The sequence below is a fragment of the Falco punctatus genome (genome assembly GCF_963210335.1).
Source record: "Falco punctatus genome assembly, chromosome: 2".
Lineage (NCBI taxonomy): Eukaryota > Metazoa > Chordata > Aves > Falconiformes > Falconidae > Falco > Falco punctatus.
Window position 1 is genome coordinate 14,956,293 of NC_137581.1, and position 17,920 is coordinate 14,974,212.

Genomic DNA, 17,920 nt, shown 5'->3' on the forward strand with positions numbered 1-17,920 from the left:
AAAGGTCTTCTCCAATCTAAACAATTCTATGATTCTATGATTCTCTAGCCAGACTAGAGCCATTGATCGGAAATTATACTTCAGTATTTATATTTAAAATGGAGAAATCTGAAAGAATTGATCTGACCTCATTAACATGTAAGATTTTAGGATAAGCTCAGAATAACAAACAGAGAAGTGGATGAAAAAGGACAAAGCTCCCCAGGGTTCAGAAAAAAAGGTATCTCCTTTTTCATTTACCTCTTCACAGCTACTGATAACATCAGGCTAACTCATTTACTAGAGCATTCTACTTAAGGGACTGGTGCTTCTACCTACTTAGTTGTCTAAATTACATCTTTCAGTGTAGTTCACCCACTTATAGCATACTGGTAGTTTTCAAGAAAGACTCTTTTTGGTATGCCTAGGCTTCTCCCCAGTTTCTTCCATCTTTTGAAGTCTTGAAACTTAGTGTTCTACTAGGGCCCTACACTGGAATCTTCTCAGGGAAAATAAATAAATAAATAAAGACAAATATGTTTATTTCCTGCTCACTGTAAAGCTTAAACCTTTCTATGCTTCCCAAATGTACCTTCAAATACCTTGGGTTTTCTAGAAAGCAAAAAATTACATGGTTCTACCTAACTCCAACACAAAACACATACTAAGACATCTTTTCATCAAGATTTTCATCAAGTTTTTCATCAAGTTAACCCCTCTGCAGGTATGCCAAATCACTCATTTACTATATCTTCCTCCAGATGCAGCCATAAATGCTCTTTAAGCTCACAGGTTAACTAAAAACCTTTTCTCTGTGGAAGATAATGTAGGGTTGGATGAACATCTGATCACATATTGCTTTATGAAACAAAGATCCTTCTTAACAAATATATTTATTTTAAAATAAAAGCTTTTTCTAAGGAAAGGGAAGAACAGTACATGTGAACTAGTACGATTTTTCAGGATATTCGATACACTGCATGCTGGGAAATTCTCAGTTCAGCTAAGAAAGGTGTGGGTTGTTCTGAGAAACATGCAGAACCCATTAAATGGATAATGGCAAGTTACTTGGAGGAAGGATGTCAGACTGGAGGGAAGTTCTTAGTAAATCTTACTGAGTACACTATTAGTATTGGTCTCATTAATATTTCCATTCATGATCCTGATACGAAAAGCAGCAATGTGGTTATGGAACTTCTGAAGATGAGATCATGATATAGTAAGAAATGAGTCATCCTGATTACCAGAGTAATTACTTTGAACTAAAATGCTAAGTACTTGTTTTTGCAACCAATGAATATCTCTGCTCTAACTTTGGAACCTGCTGGTTGAAAAAAGAGGAAAAGAAAGATCTAAGTGACTTAGCAAAGCCACAGAAATAATTTCACCATGAAATAGACAAATATAATTCTTATCAAAGGTGTTTAGCACAGCATCGTAGTCACTAACATGGCTAAACAAGGTCTTGCGTATAATTTCAGTAAACCATGATCAAGTAAGATGAAACCAAACTTGAAGACATCTAGACAAGAACTATGAGAATAAGGAAGGAAATTAATATTTTATTTTATGACAGAAAGCTTTGATTTATTTAGCTGGCTTAGAGATTATATTTTTGCATTCTAGAACTACATCAATGAAGATATACATGGTAGAAGGCAAAGAATCTTTTCAGCTACAGATAACGCTGAAGAAAGAACAAACGTGTCTAAAATTACTCTGTGAATATATGTAGGCTTAAAATTAGGTTTTTAATAATCAGAAAATTTCTACTTGGAACATCCTTCCAGTAGTTCAACTGGATTTTAAATGAGGTTTATTATTTTACAATTGAGATTACATGCTATTATCTGAAAAATCAAGGAAACAAACTTGTTAACCCGACAGTCCTTTCCAGTCTTATTCTTCCTATTATTAGAAAAAGAATTTGTCTGAGATGACACATTGATGAACAGAGTTTTGTGATCACTGTGAATTAAAAGTCTTCAATGGATCGATTACTAGCAACACTGACAGCTAGCTCAGAGTTAGTCATGTGGCCAAGAAGTTCCAACCTTGTAAAAAAAAGAGGTTTTTTTTTTTCACTTCAACAAATTCTACAGGCCATGTGGTTAGAAATTGCAGCCTCTTTTCTGCATTTCTGACACAACAATCTATTGTGAATAAGAAGTGAGTTTTAATGCAGGATTAAGAAGTGTGAAGAACACAATTTGCATCAAGGAACTACAACACGCAGCGGCTTTGAGCCTTCCTCCACTTTCGTGTTGAGTTGTGTAAATATGGAGACTGTGAATGATTTGTAGGAGTGTGTGCACAGCTAACAGGGGAGTATCACTGTCTTTTTGAAAGATATTTTTGGCAAGAGGTGGGCTGTCCTGAGGTACTCCAATGTAGCTGTTGCTGACTTGAAGCTGTGTTTACAGACAGCTCTCCTCAAACCCAGCACGTACATTTGTATACATACTTGCATATTGACACTGTACATCTGGAAAAAACCACTCCAGATAAACATACAAGAATATTCCAAAGTGCTTCTGTTTACTGAGATAAGCCCACTCATGTACTTGGAAAGTAACAACTTTCCTGTGGTAACTGGGCTCGCAGTTTCTTGATGCTCCTCTTTAGGGTGGATTTGGTTCAGCTATCCTGGTACAGCATCCCAGTGCCAAGGCAGAACATGGATGTTCCTATCTTTTGTATTTCCTTGGTCTCCACTGCCTCCTCCTCCTTCGCACCCCGCTCTCTCCTCTCACCACCCACCTCTCCTGGAGCACTGCCCCGCCACAGGCCCGCACAGGCCCACCGGGCAGGCTGACCAGGGCCGCGCTGGGCTCTCACAGAGGATCCCCCTGCACAGCAGGCACGCCGGGGCTGACTGCCTGAGGCCCAAGCACCCCCCGCTCCTCTCGCTGTAGTGGACACCGGGCTGGCCGCTGTCCCCCCCAGCGAAGGCGGGCTGCTCCCTCCACCCCAGCCGCTGACATAAACCGGCCTCCTCCAAGCGCAGGGTTCTAAACAGCCCTAAGCCTCCCAGCCCCTGAGGTGGATCCTCCCTCCCCTGGGCCTCCCAACGCCTCAGGTAGAGCGAGGGGGAGCGCCGGCCCTCACCGGACCGTGCGGGCCGTCCGCCCCCCTCCGCCGCACCCCGAGCCGGGCCAGGGCCCGGCCGCGCCGCCGCGGGACGGCCGAGAGCGGAGGGGGCGGTGGCGAGCGAGGGGCGGGCACTGCCGGGCCGCGTCCCCGGCGTGTGAGCATGCCGCGCCGGGAGGAGGGCGTCCTCGGCCGGGCCGGGGGAGGTTCGCTCTGAAGTTAGGGCCGGGGAGGGAGGAAGAGGGAGCGCTGCCGGAAGCGGCGGCGGCGCTGGGAGCCCGCGGTGCCCCGGGACAGCATGTAGCTGGGTGACAGCGACCGGAGCGCGCTGCCTCCGCCGCCAAGGGCCGTCTGCCTCGCCGCCGGCGCGGCGGGCGCCGGTGCAGCGGGTCGGGAGCCTCTCCGGGAAGGCGGAGCGGGACGGCAGTCGCTTCTCGCCTCTGCCCCGCTTTCCCCTGTGCCCTCAGCGCCGTCTCTCGGCGCGGCCCTCCTTCAGCCGCCCGCCCCTGCGCCGCCGGCCGGGGGCTGCGGCCGCTCCGCCGCTGCCATGGGGCTGCCCACACTGGAGTTCAGCGACTCCTACTTGGACAGCCCGGATTTCAGGGAGCGCCTGAAGTGTCACGAGATCGAGCTGGAGAGGACGAACAAGTTCATCAAGGAGCTGATTAAGGACGGCAGCCTCCTCATCGGGGCCCTGCGAAGTGAGTCGGGCGGCGGGGCCGGGGCGCGGGGGAGCCGGGGGCGGCGGGCAGGCGAGGGGGCTTCTTTTGTTTGAATGGGCGCCGGGAGCGGGCTCCCCTGCCGGCGGCCGCGGAAAAGCGCCTCGTCAACTTTCTCCCCCTCTCCCTCGCCGCTCCGCCTCGCCTCGCCTCGCCCGGCCGGCGGCGGGGCTGGGTGGGTTTCCCGGGAGAGCGGGGGCGGCGCGGGGCCCTGCCGCACCCTCCCCGGCGGGGCCGGGGCAGCGGCCGGGGCACGGGGTCCCGCCGGGGACTGGGGCGAGGGCTTGGGCGCTGAATGTCGCCGTGTAGAGCGCCGTACGGACCAGGCGTGCAGTGCTGCCGGGGGGGCTCGGCCTGGGGCGTCGGCCGTGCTCAGGTATCTTTAGGTAACGGAGATGTCCCTAAATCTCCAAAAGCAAAGCAAGACACTGAAGTGAATCTATGTGAAAGAGAGTTTCTCTCACACCCTTACATCCCGCCCCCCCCCCTCCCCTCCCCCCCCCCCCCCCCCCATCCTGATGTAGTAGATTAACTTTTATGTATTTTGAAAGATTCTGAAAGAAGAGAAGAACAGGCAAGGGTGAACAGTTTTGTGCTTTTTTAAAGCTCCGTGAGTTGTGAGCTGACAGCTTCGCAGGGCATGAAAACGTCCCTCGTGCTTTGAAAAGCATTGAGTGAAAACTAGCAATTGCCGTGAGCATTGCGCGACTGGGCTTGCCCTCCTCTCCTGTGACTCTGCCACCTACTTCTTGTCTTGAAGTCACCTAGGATCTCTCTTACCTGTTACCCAGAGCTTTCCTTCAGGTAGAGCAAGGAAGTAATTTACAGCTTCTCGCGCTGCAACATGAGATGTTCGAGGAAAAGAATCACTTTAATCCTCAAAAATATCTGCCACATTGACATGGTATGCTTTTTTTTAGTAGGATGAGGCATAGCAGTGCTGCTTTTTATGTGAACAGGGAACAGGTGTTACTGTGAGCTTCTTAGCTCATGAGAAACCTACACTGATGCTAATCCAGAGTCCAAACCCAAAGTTTGTTTCTTTACCTGGGCTAGGAGGTCAAATTTCGGAGATTTTGTTTAGCCAACAGCAGGATTGAATGTTAACCGTTCTTGTTTGTGCATCAACTGTGTATAGTTTGTTTGCAGCATTGTTTTTACATAAAGCAGCTACTGTCTTTTTGAGACTTTTTTCATGGAAGTGCATGTATTTCTGGAGACATCTCTGTTGTTGTGAGTAGCTGGATACAAATCTAGCATCTTATGTTACTTTGTATTAAATTCAATAAATTCATGTATCCATGGCCACAGAATGTGAGGTGATAGAATGCATAGAAAATCTGTCTGTATATATAGCTAAAAACTCAATTGTACATTATTCTTTGAGATCAAAGAGGTTTGGTTTTTAGTCATACCTTAAGTTTCTCTTTGCTAAAAAGCATTCTCCATGAAACAGGAGGCTTGAGCTTGTTTTAAGTGGTAAAATGTAAGTAATAAAAAATTACTGTTACAAACCTGGTTCTGTAAGATGGTATGCACAAATAGTAATGATAGGTTAGGATGCCACATGGGTACTTTTTTTGACCTGGACTAGCACTGGAAATTGACTGCTTTTTATTTCAGATCAAATTCGAACAAATACAACTTTCTTCTTAAGTCATCAAAGACAGTTTGCTGTAGAAGGAGTATTGGTTTTTTGAAGGAATTTTTGTGAAGAATACTTTTGAGTCCTTGCTAATTTAGACCCTACATCTATCTACATGTTTAACAATTTTCTCCCTCTTTGAGGAGCAGTATTTCTGTCTCAAGTAATGATTAACTTGTGAGTTCTCCTGATTTTTTAGAACTTTTTATTTCAAATGTTATTGTGTCTGACACAATGCTTATTGTATTCTATGTGCAACTTTAAAATGCTTTGTGCTATAGTGTCTTTTAGCCTTCGGAAAATAAGGTCTTGTCTAGTGTAGTAAGAAATATTTCTCCTTTTGTTCACTTCAGATCCCTTAGTTTCATTACCATGCTTTGCGCAGCATACTGCCTTCGTTCCTGTGTTAGGATAACTGGGGAAGTGTCTGTGTCTGGATTTTTCTCAACCAAGTAGAAAACCTGGCTTTATGCTGTACAGACTGGTGTAGATGCTACAAAGACAGTGTACCTGTTACAGCAAGTAGTGCTATCGTATGTTTCGTAGAGAGAACTTCTGACTCCTTAAAACATACTAGCTACTCAGCTTTAAAATGAGTGGAGTGTGGTGCAAGGCTTTGTGTATGTGGTTTTTTTTTTTTTTTAATTGTCATTGAAAATGTAATCAAACCAGGAGAGTAAGTAGTTGATGTCAGTGATGAACTCTTATGATTTGATCTTTGAATATCTAATAACCTACAGGCCCTGGAGAAAAATAGGCATTATTTCGATGTTTTATCTCTTTAGGTGATCTGTGATTTTTCATTTACCTACGTTTTGGAGGTTCTGTTCTGTTGGGGGAAAAATCTAGACTGTGCTGCAGAGCTTCAGTGGAAATGAGTTTTGGAACATGTCCTTCCTGCCCGTGTTTAGGGAAGAGACAGTGAAGCTGGCTCAATATGATTAGAAAATACTAGAATATTTTTTAAGTTGCCTAAATATAAGATACTATATGAAACCACAGTACGTGCGCTGTTTTTCAGGTGGAATTAAAATTCTATATTATAAAAGTTACAGAATACTAATTTGTGCACAGTCCAGTATCTAAGAAGCTACTGTAAAAAGGCAATGTTTAGAAATACCTGACATGAGATTCCATGTAAATTGAAGGAAGAAGAGATATGCTTCTTGTAGTATGCAAACATTTTGCATTTTAATTGGAGTGGTCCCAGGGTAAGGTCAGACTTTATTTTAGTGTGGTTTTACTGCATTCATTCTGAGGAGTGCTGCTTTCCGAAGTAGTTATGCAGAGCTGTAATACTGTGTTCCATGAAGCAGCAGTTTATTGTGAATGCGGTGAGAACTGATAGTGATAGGATTCATACAAAATCCTCAGCAGCCTTTTCCTAGTGTTTTTTGCACAGTTTCCTTCTCTTTCTAAATATGTAAGACTCTGGGAGTACCCTAGGAGAGCACAGATTATATGGTCCAGTTCATTTAGGTGTCAGCATTACATTTGTATGGCCATTGTGACTATTTCAGCCTTGTCCTACAATTAGTATTTGCAGTAAGGCTACGTTTTCTTCTTCAAATCAGCTGAGGTACTAAATACATTACTATCTCTTGAAAGGCTTAGCTTATGCGTATAATAGGTGTTCCTATTATATTAAAAAAGTTATCTTTCAACAGAGATTTAACTCTGTGTAGGCACATTTAAGTAGTAGTATATAGTTTTCTTTGCACCTGGAGGAGGGTTTCTTTGTTGTTAACTTACGAATTAGGAAAAAAACCCACAAACGTCTTAGAAAAAATTATCTACAACTGGCCTTCTTGATCATTAAGTAATTGTTGATTTCATAACTTCTTCCGGCACCTAATTTAATGGTTCGTTCAGATGAGTGTTTAAAGTGCATATGCTTAAATGCTTCACATAGTGAGGTCCAGCTGTGGCTGGACTCCTGAAGCAAAATAGAAATTTTTCCTTCTCATTGATTCCAGATTGTTTTCAATTAAAACATCAAGTCTATTCTTCCTGTACTTTTTGCCAGTAGTTACTTTGTAGTTGCTTTGTGAAAAAGCAGCCTAAACAAGGGTGCTATCATATAGATTATATAGGAAATTTCATTATAGAATTACTTGTATGCTTTTAGTTTCCATAATAGGCCTACTGTTCTGCCAAAGTTAATGAATATTGCATTAAACAATCCAAAAAAGTAACATGCATCTTGTACAGGTGATATCACGGCTTATTGCTGTTGCAGAAGCCTTCAGCTTTTCACCTTGATTTTTGAGGCCTTCCTCTCCATGTTGTCCTATTTTAGCAACAAGTTCATCTACTCAAAGATGCGAATACGTTTTGGGTTGAAAGGTTGAAAGTTCAGTGGATTTGCAGCTGTTTTAAGTAACGCTGTAACTTTTTTGAGTGTTTTTTTGTGATGTAAACAGTAATATAGAGCTATGTTGTCATATAAATAAGATTCAACAGATTATCTTTAGGAATTTGTAATTTAGTAGCAATTGTGATAGTTTTATTTTCCTACTTAACATGTGGAGAAACAGACACGAGATGTAAATACCATCTTCTGTGGGGAGTGTGAGGGGGTATTTTTTACCAGGGTTTTATAGAAATTCCAAACAGAAAAGACTGTCTTGAAATTGTTTTGGCATACAGTTTTCAGGGGTGATTTTCTTCTCTCATAAACCTAATTATAAAAATACAGTGATGTCTATATGTATGAAAATTTTAGGGTTAGCTGGCTGGGGGAAAAAAAAAAAAAGACAAAATTACAGCAGAAGAACCTGTGATCTTGTTACCTCTCCTGGGAATTTTTTTCATGTAAAAAACCCCAAGCTGTTTGTATCTTTCCAGAGAGATGCATTTTCCCAGATATCCTGGCCTCACATATTTTCATGAGATTGTATCTTTACAATGTCTTTTCCAGATTCTAACTGGAGCAGGACTGAGTTCATTGAATAATAACTGCTGAAGTTTGATAGTAATCATTCTCTTTTATTAATTTAGATTTTAGCTTCTTCATATTCCTTATGTGATACAATGATGGTGAACATGGAGTTGTAAAAGTATAGCATGCTAGTGAGAATTTCAGAAATAACTCATGTTGCCTTTGAAAACATTGCTTCTAGTTGTTTTAGTCCTATAATACAAAAATGCATAACTTGCCTTTCATAGAATCATCGTAGAATCATAGAATCATTTAGGTTGGAAAAGACCTCTAAGATCAAGTCCAACTGCTAACCCAGCACTGCCAAGTCCACCACTAAACCATGTCCCTAAGTGCCACGTCTACATGTCTTGTAAATACCTCCAGGAAGGGTGACTCAACCACCTCCCTAGGCAGTTTGTTCCAATGCTTGATAACCTTTTTGGTGAAGGAAATTTTCCTAATATCCAATATAAACCTCCCCTGGCCAAACTTGAGGCCATTTCCTCTTGTCCTGTTGCTTGTTATCTGGGAGAAGAGACCAACCCCCACCTCGCTACAGCCTCCTGTCAGGTAGTTGGAGAGAGTGGTAAGGTCCCCCTGAGCTTCCTTCTCTCTATGGTAAGCAACCCCAGTTCCCTCAGCTGTTTCTCATAAGACTTGTGCTCCAGACCCTTCAACAGCTCCGTTGCCCTTCCCTGGACACGCTCCAGCACTTCTACATCCCTCTTGCAGTGAGGGGTCCCAAACTGAACCCAGTATTAGAGGTGCGGCCTCACCAGTGCTGAGTACAGGGGGACAATCCCTGCCCTTGTCCTGCTGGCCACTCTGTTTCTGATACAAGCCAGGATGACCTTCTTGGCCACCTGGGCACAGGGCTGGCTCATGTTCAGCTGGCTGTCAGCCAGCACCCCCAGGTCCTTTATCACTGGGCAGCTTTCCAGCTGCTCTTCCCCAAGCCTGTAGTGTTGCGTGGGGTTGTTGTGGCCCAAGTGCAGGAGCTGACACTTCTCCATGTCGAACTTCATGCAATTGTCCTTGGCCCATCACTCCAGCCTGTCCAGATCCCTCTGCAGAGCCTTCCTACCCTGAAGCAGATCAATATTCCTGGCCAGCTTGGTGTTGCCTGCAAACTTACTGAGGGTGCACCTGATTCCCTCATCCAGATCATCAATAAGGATCTTAAAGAGAACTGGACTCATTGTGTTAGGGTTGGATGAGAGGCAGGGCATTACAACAGGTTACATTTCATTGTCTCTAAATACTTGATTCCCTTAGCAATTGACAACCCCCCCCCAATGTTTTCCATTAAAAGGAAGTTGAAATTCAGTAATTGGCATTAATGTTTTGAAGTCATCTGCTCCCTTGTTGTTCTGTTACTTCTGACAGGCATTTGTGCTGTCCTGCTCAACTTCTGCTGATGTCTGAGTTATCTATGGATTGGGGATGTAACTCAAAAACAATTCCAACAGCGTTCAGCCTTTCATGCAGAGATAGCAATGATAAGCTGGTTCTTGGCCAGAGAAGGAGCCTAATTGCTTTATCTAGTGTTTAAGCAGCTGCAGTCTCTATCATGTTATCTTTAGCTAAATATATATGGAGAAAACAAATACTAGTATGTGGTGGACTGTTACAGAGTGCAGTATTTTCTGTCTATCACATGATTCATTTTGAACCAAGAATCCCTGCAAGTGAGTTCCCATACTCTCAGTGACAACTACTGTGTTAATGAAGTCCTTGAATGGCTCAACATGGATGTTCTTGTGTTTTTGTATTGAAACAGATATTCTTTAGAGAAATTTTGTAATCTGATTACCTCGGGTTACCTAAGGATTGAGTATGAGTTTCAAATACCATATAAAATGGCAATTCTGCTTTAAGAAAATGTGCAATTTTTTAAATAAGGATTTTCAAACTTTTAAACTGATTTCTGAAATGATCAAATTTAATCTGTTTCCTAATGGGCTTGCTGGCATGTTGTCTATTAAGTGCTTCATTTGCTGTGAATAAGATAAATGAATTCTATTAATAAGAGACCAGCTGCTTCATGAATATTGTCTTTACTACAATGGAAAATATGATGCTGTGGTCACTGAACTTGTACAGATCTCTTGGGTTTATGTGGGCAGAAGTGCTACAGCCATTTGCAGTTTCCTGTAATAGTAAATAATTTCATATCCATCCTCTTTGAAAAATACAGAGGACAATGCAGTCGTCCTTTCTACTGAATGATATGTAAAACCAGTGCTATGTCTTTGTCTTCTGATTTTCTTCCTGTAGTCTCAAAACTGTAATAATAAATAAATTCAGAATATAGGAGAATTGGGTATCATGGATTTCCTTTGTTAAATCCAGTCTCCTGCTAGTGTAACATCATGAAATCCCTACTTGTCAAACTCCATTTTAAAAACATTTTTTATCTTTACTGTTTCTGCTAGAAGGCTGTTCTAGAACCTTGTTACTCTGAGGGTTGAGTAACTCATTAAAAATAAACTTAATCTGGAAATTCAAACTTGTTTATGCTCATTTTCCTTTCACTCAACATTTCTGTACTGCTGTTTACTTGAATTTGCTTGGGGAATAATCACATCCTTTTGCTAGACTGAACAAACTGTTCTTATCCTCTCTTCTAAGAGCTTCTCTCATTTCTTGTCATTTTAGTAGCTTTTTTCTAATTCTCTTTGAATTTGCTTTTAAGTGTTCAGGAGTTGAGAAGTAAAAGTAGGGGAAACAAAAGTAGTATAATAATGTTCACAGGATAGTTCTTTGTTCATGTTCTGTGAGAACACTGATCATTCAAAGAAATCGGTGTTTACGTTGTTTTGACTATGTGGTGCTATGGATTCCTCGAGTGTATGATTAAAAGGTGAAAAAGTCTTGGAATCTTATAAGCAGTAGCAATGAAGTAAATACTAAACTGAAGAAAAATATCTTTACCTTCTTCCATATTAATATGACATTGGAGTACTGTTGGGCTGTAATCTAACCTCCTGTTGGCACCCTGTGAAGTGCAAATAACTTTCATTAGAAAGATAATATATTTCACAGCATGTTATGAACTCTGGGCTATGTTACAGTATCATTTTTAAGATCAGGGAAGTGATTTAAGTTGGTAACTTCCAACTGTCCTGAATTACGCAAACTCGTATTTCACAGGATGCCAAGAGCTTAAACAACATGTTGTTGTTGTGCTGGTGTTTTGTTTAGTATTATTCAGGCATGGGAAAATAGTATGGAAATTTGGTGTATCTTCAGTAGTCTTATCTTCTTTTAGCTTAACATTCAAAGCAGGATAGAAGGTGCTGCAATGCTTAGATTGAATAGTTGGTACTGCTGCTGATGTTGCTTGATATTTTGCAGGTTGCTTACGGGAGAGAGGTTAGCATGTCACATGTGCATTGTAGTGTCTCTTTGCAGAGGTACTCTTGTTCCCTGAAAGATACTACGTAAGTGAAAGCAGGTATCACCAGCAGGTTTATTTTTCCTCTGTAATCATGATGAAAAATAAAATGGGTAACAATAGAAAGATGATCACTGAGGTCCCTTCCAACCTGATATTCTATGATTTGATCCTGTAGAATTACAAGGACAAATAAGCCTCTTACTTTGATTATTCTTGGCCTTCTGTGCTTTAGGAAAATCTTTCTTCTTTGGTTTCTTGTAGATGAGGACACTTCAAACATTTTTCTTCTGTTCCCCACTGCTTTTTCTTTTCCTTCTTTTCCCCTCCTTTTCATAGATGGGAGTCCAGTGTTCTGTCAGTAATGCCTCCCTGCTCTGTGGTAGCAGCCAAGCTCTTCCAAAGTCAGAGTGGAAATGTTAAATCAGATTGGTCTTACCATTAGTCCTCAAATAATATCGACATTCCTCTTTTTGGGTGTTTGCCGCAAAGCCGTTTCCTAGTTGTATCTTATCTATATAGAATCATAGAATGGTTTGGGTTAGAAGGGACCTTAAAGAACATCCACCCCCCCTGCCATGGGCAGGGACACCTCCCACCAGACCAGGTTGCTCACAGCCCCATCCAGCCTGGCCTCGAGCACTGCCAGGGATGGGGCAGCCACAGCTGCTCTGGGCAACCTGTGCCAGCATCTCACCGCCCTCACAGTAAAGAATTCCTTCCTCATATCTAATGAAAATCTACCCTCTTTCAGTTTAAAGCCATTATCCCCTTGTCCTGTTGCTACAGGCCCAACCAAAAAAATCGATCCCCATCTGTCTTAAAAGCCCCCATCAGGCACTGTCAGGCTGCTGTAAGGTCTCCCCAGAGCCTTTTCTTCTCCAGGCTGAACAACCCCAACTCCCTCAGCCTGGCTTCACAGGAGAGGTGCTCCAGCCTCTGATCATCTTTGTGGCCCTCCTCTGGACTCACTCCAACAGGTCCATGTCCTTCTTTTGTTGGGGATCCCAGAGCTGAATGCAGCACTCCAGGTGGGGTCTCACGAGAGCAGAGTAGGGGGGACAATCACCTTTCTCAACCTGTTGGTCGTGCTTCTTTTGATGCAGCTTAGGATACAGTTGGCTTCCTGGGCTGCAAGTGCATATTGCCCAGTCACGTTGAGCTTTTTGTCCACCAACACCACCATGCCTTTCTCCTCCGGGCTGCTCTCAATCCGTTCTCCACCCAGCCTGTATTTGTGCCTGGGATTGCTGTGACCCATGTGCAGGACCTTGCACTTGGCCTTGTGGAACTTCATGAGGTTCACACAGGCCCATGTCTCAAGCCTGTCGAGGTCCCTCTGGGTGCTATCCTTCTGATACCTTCTAATATAAGCTGTAGTAACTTCCATACTTCTGTAAAGAGTCTGTTTTAGCATAAAGAAAAAGGATCTAATGCCTCTTTAATAAAAAGTACAGTTAACATAATAAAGGTTCTAGTTTGCTTTGTGTACTTAATGCTTTTGTGAATTGTGTCAGCTGGTGTGTGTTATTCATATAAAAAGCTTACTAATAGTTGTCAGTCAGTGCCTTCAAGAGTTGGGGACTGGTATTTCACAGTATCTTACAGGTTGGATTCTCCAGCTGGGTTGTGCTTTGAGAAGCCAGACGGCAGAGGCTAGGCAGAGGTGCAATAGTTGAAAACAGACCTGAGGAAAAGAATTGCTACCTTCCATTGGTAACAGTCTGGTTAAACAGGACTTGGTTTAAGCCACAACAAAGTAAGATGGATTAAAATAATCTTTGGGTGTATTCATTTTTTATTAACCATATGCACATACTTTTACTGAAATGCAATATGACTAGTGCTACTTTCCTGACACATCCTCCCCCCCCCCCCCCCCCCCCATTTCAGCATATTATTTTCCAAGTCTGCTGGTAAAACTGGAAAAAATAGTGCAGCTTCCTAAGCATCATGAATGCCTAAAGAGATGTTTTTTGACTCATAAATCACCATCTAGGAATTAGTATCTGAGTATATTGTACAGAATGGATATTAGGATATATTCCCTTAATTTCCTAAATTAGGTGATGTAATTCCACACCACTGAAGTAGCAAGAAAGTGAATGCGCTTCAGTTTCTCAACATTGTTTCTCCTTGATGACTGCCAGTGCTTTGCTTTAGAAAGAATTTGCTTGCTGCTGCTTTTTGTTTTTAAAAAGTATGGTGAGACTTCTGTGTTGGAAAACTTGCTTTTCTTTTCCAAAAGTTGAAAATTGTTAGAATCACAGCAAATGTCACTCTTTGTTGTCCATGTATAGTCTGTTTGGGGACCTTTTCAACAAATCAAGAAGTAGCAAATGTGGCCTGCCTACAGGCCAGTTAACTACTTTTCATAGTCAGTGTTGGTTAGTGGAGGAGGAAGATGAGTACATTTAATAAGCTGAACGTGCACTTAGGGATGTGGTTTCGTGGTGGGCTTAACAGTGCTAGGTTAATGGTTGGACTCTATGATCTTAAAGGTCTTTTCCAGCCTGAATGATTCTATCTTTCTGTGGGCTTGCAGGCTGACAGACGCCAGAAACGTATGATATCTATAAGTATAAGTGGAAGGGGTTTATGGATATTGCCTATATTTATTGTGTTTATGGGTGTTGAGTCTGGTTCTGCTGCTTGTTTTCAGGAGAATGCTGAAAAATTGTGAAAAGTCAGAGAAGATCTTTGAATATATGAAAAGCATATGAAAATGCTCAAGCTCCTTAGAAACCACAAGCACCATAAAGCATATGTTTTTTGCAATTGCTTAATCTGAAGAGAAGGTTAAAGATTTATTTATATCACAGAAAAGAATCTTGATGGAATGTTTCTCTATCTAACAGATGAAGGCATATGAAGATCCAAGTGTTGGTAGAAGCTATACAAATTATTAGAAATGTCCAGCTGTAAAAGTTAGTAAGATATTTCCTGAAGACTGTGATGGACTTTTTATTGTTGGAAACTCTTAAACTGTTGGCTTATTATTTTTTTTTTAACTCCCTCCCCCCATGCCCTGGTACAGCCCCGTTCACTTAGACCTGTTGGATTTGAAGTCCTGAAACTCCTGTTGAATGGTAGCTAATCTTGTTGATAGTATTGGTTCCTTATTGTCTTAGAAAGAAATATTTTCAGTCTGCTTTCAAGTCTTCAAGTTTACATTACTTGAATGTACATGTCTGTGTGGAACTTTGAAATCTAGAAAGAATACATCCTTAAGATGTTTTATAGTTTAATGTTTGTCACGTTTTAAAATGCTCAGATAGTTCCTTCTGGTACTCTCCTTACTTTGTGTCATCATTGTGATTTGAAATGGAGGTGTTATGCTGTAACAACCATCTTGGGAGGGTGGTTTTGGTGGGTTTTTTGGCTTTTTTTTTTTTTTAGCGTGTGCTTTTTTCTTCTTCTTTTCTTTTCCCCTTCTTAGTTTTGGATACTAGACTGCATGGCATATTTTAGTGTTTATACGTGTATGTGCAAATATGCATTGAAACAAAACCAAACAGTTGAAGATGGTAATACTACCTTTATTTCCATATATATGGACACTGAATAAATATGTTCAGTTCAGCTTGCTATGCTATGTATGTAAAGATAGCAAAGTTAACATTTCTGAAAGTTCCTTAATGTTAGGGAAGTGGGGTTACAAGCTTAGCTTTGTTAGCCTCTTGAGATACAGATTGTCTGAAGTACTTCAAACATCTTAAAATTCTCACAGTTCTTGTTTATACATTGTTTTTTCATCTACTACCAAGACTGGTTTAATCGGGAAATAGACAGATACACTGATTTAAAACCACAGAAGTGTGTCTCCAAGCAAATTCTTGTAGGCATAAATGTAAGGCTTGACGATATACTTAATGAAGTTTTCTCACAAATACAATTGGTATGGTTGGCTTTTTGCTGTGTGAGCTTAGAGCTGCTGCATCTTCATGCTGTTTGGGAGCCTAAGGTCACATGAGAAATCCAAAATATTTCATTTTATGAAGCAGGGTGTAGGCACAGCAGTGCATTTCCTGTTTATATAGCCAAATCTTTGTATGCCGAGAGACTTCCTGATACATTCAGGCAGGTTTTTTGAGTTGCACTTCAGCTGTAACTTTTTTTGCTTAGCTCATTGAACATGCCATCATCTGCACCCTAGCCAGTATGCCACAACTCATTTGCCTGTGGGGAAGGGAACTGAGATGATACTTAGCAAAGTCTTACCACGTTTTGTTTATCCCAAGATTGCAGAATGGAAGATGAAAACGTTGATGCCTTAAGTCATTGGTTTAGCATTTCTTTATTCAGGTTTCATTGGAAAGTGAAAAAATACACGTTTTCTAACAGGTACAATTTCCCCATTCTTTTTCCCGTGTACTCCAAGAAGCAAATTGGTCTCTGGTCTAAGTAGCCCACAGATTCACAGGATCCACTTGCTTCCTTCGATTACATACAAACTGAAGAGCTTCTGATTTTTGTGTTGCACAGTATTGGTAACTGTACTTAATACTACTTTTGCTGTTTAGTGCCTTCTCTATGAAGTTGAAATACAGCAAGTTAAAAATATGATTATTCTTATTTTATTTACGTTGCCACAGCACAGAAATGATGTGATTCTTTGTTTTATTGATTCAGTTCTTCTGCTCTTGTGTCTTAATGGAGTATATCCCAAATCTCCCTAGGAGTAGTGATTATCTTAGATTTACAAAAGTAATGTTGCAGATCACATCTTCTTTTCCACCAGCTTTCTGACAGTTTCCAAATAATTTGATAGTAAAATATGCATTATGCAAACTGTTACAATTCCTGTTATCACTGGCACTCCAGAGCCTCTTTGGTTTGTCTTCTGTGAGAAGCTACAGTTTTTAATACAGCTTAAGACTTTATTTTACAATAAAAACACATTTTCATGCCTGCTTCTGTCACTTGTCTTGAGGAGTCATTATGAAGTACTGGCTACTGTGTTGCTGGGTTAAGTACCGGTCTTGCACTGGTTTTTTTTGGAACATTTAATGTACCCAAAGATATTTCATGATATTTTGACAAACACTTCTCTTGTCCATTTGTAAATTAAAATGACACTTAAACAAGAATATATTTGTACAAATGGAATGAAATACAGGACAGCAGTATTACTCTTTGTTAGTGAACACTAGTGGCTTGGGGGGTGATATTTTAGTGGATTGATTTTTTGGTTTTGCCTACTTATTATTTTTTTTTTAGTTTTCAAACATATTGATTGAAATCTTTGGGGTTTTTTTGTTGTTTTGTTTTTTTTAATTTCTTCCCCTTTGTGGGATATGCAGGAGGGGCTGAGTGCAGTGAATAGGGACAGGGACTCTGAGCTTCTGTGCCAGTGGGAATTGGAGCTTCTGCATATCAAATTCTTGGCAGATAAAAAATTAGACCAGTTGAATGCCCAGTTCTTGCTTTCTTCTTGTCTCAGTTGTCCCACAGTAAAACAAAGCCTGTGGTTTCGGGGGATTTATCTTTAACTTCTGCCTATCTTTGTCTGTATAGATAGTAATTTTGTATGCCCCGTCTTTTACTGTATATATGCATGTGTTGAGTAATTTAAGCAGCAATTATGTATTAAGGGGAATTTCACTTCCATCTTAATTTCTATATATTTTATATATATATTTAATTTTTTAAAATTTAATTTAAAATCATTGACATTAACAAAATTATGATCTGTAAGTGTGTTAAATACTCTTATAAAGTTGTTTGGAGTTGATTTGTCTACTTTAAAAAAGGCATTTTTTAATGTAGAAGGAGGAATCTTAAAACAGATGATTAGTACTTTGTAACAAAATAGCGTAGAAGGAGTTGAGTATTTTTTTCTGAAGCTAAAAAGATTATTCAGATAATTCAGATAATACTTATCTGTTCAGTAGAATATGCCATACTGTCTAGTAAAAATCTTGTCATGCTGTTTTGTTAAACTTCATTAAGTGTGCTGGCTCTTTAAATATGAAGTCTGATACCCCATGAACTCCTTATTCATTCCAATGTATTTGTGCCTCTCTGAGACAAATTTAGAAGGAGGGATTTATCGTGGTTTTACTATTTGAGAGATCCAAGAGCTACTATGTGGAATTTTGTCTCTCCAAAAGCTGGTTTCTGCTTCTAAAAGGATGTCAAGTATATGAAAAGTTGGTGTTTTCTTA

The 17,920-nt window shown here is 41.0% G+C and overlaps 1 protein-coding gene across 2 annotated transcripts in view; it reads left to right on the top strand.

The window, feature by feature from the left end:
- ARHGAP42 (Rho GTPase activating protein 42) overlaps positions 1 to 17,920 on the top strand; it is a 215,959-nt gene that overhangs the window by 52,976 nt on the left and 145,063 nt on the right. The window contains exon 2 of one of the 2 annotated variants that reach the window (XM_080376482.1): positions 5 to 3,770. In XM_080376482.1, the coding sequence (XP_080232608.1) occupies positions 3,617 to 3,770 (154 nt within the window). In that variant the 5' untranslated portion in view covers positions 5 to 3,616. Of the gene's footprint in view, positions 1 to 4; positions 3,771 to 17,920 lie in introns of those variants that run through there. The other variant, XM_080376483.1, reaches the window with a different exon arrangement.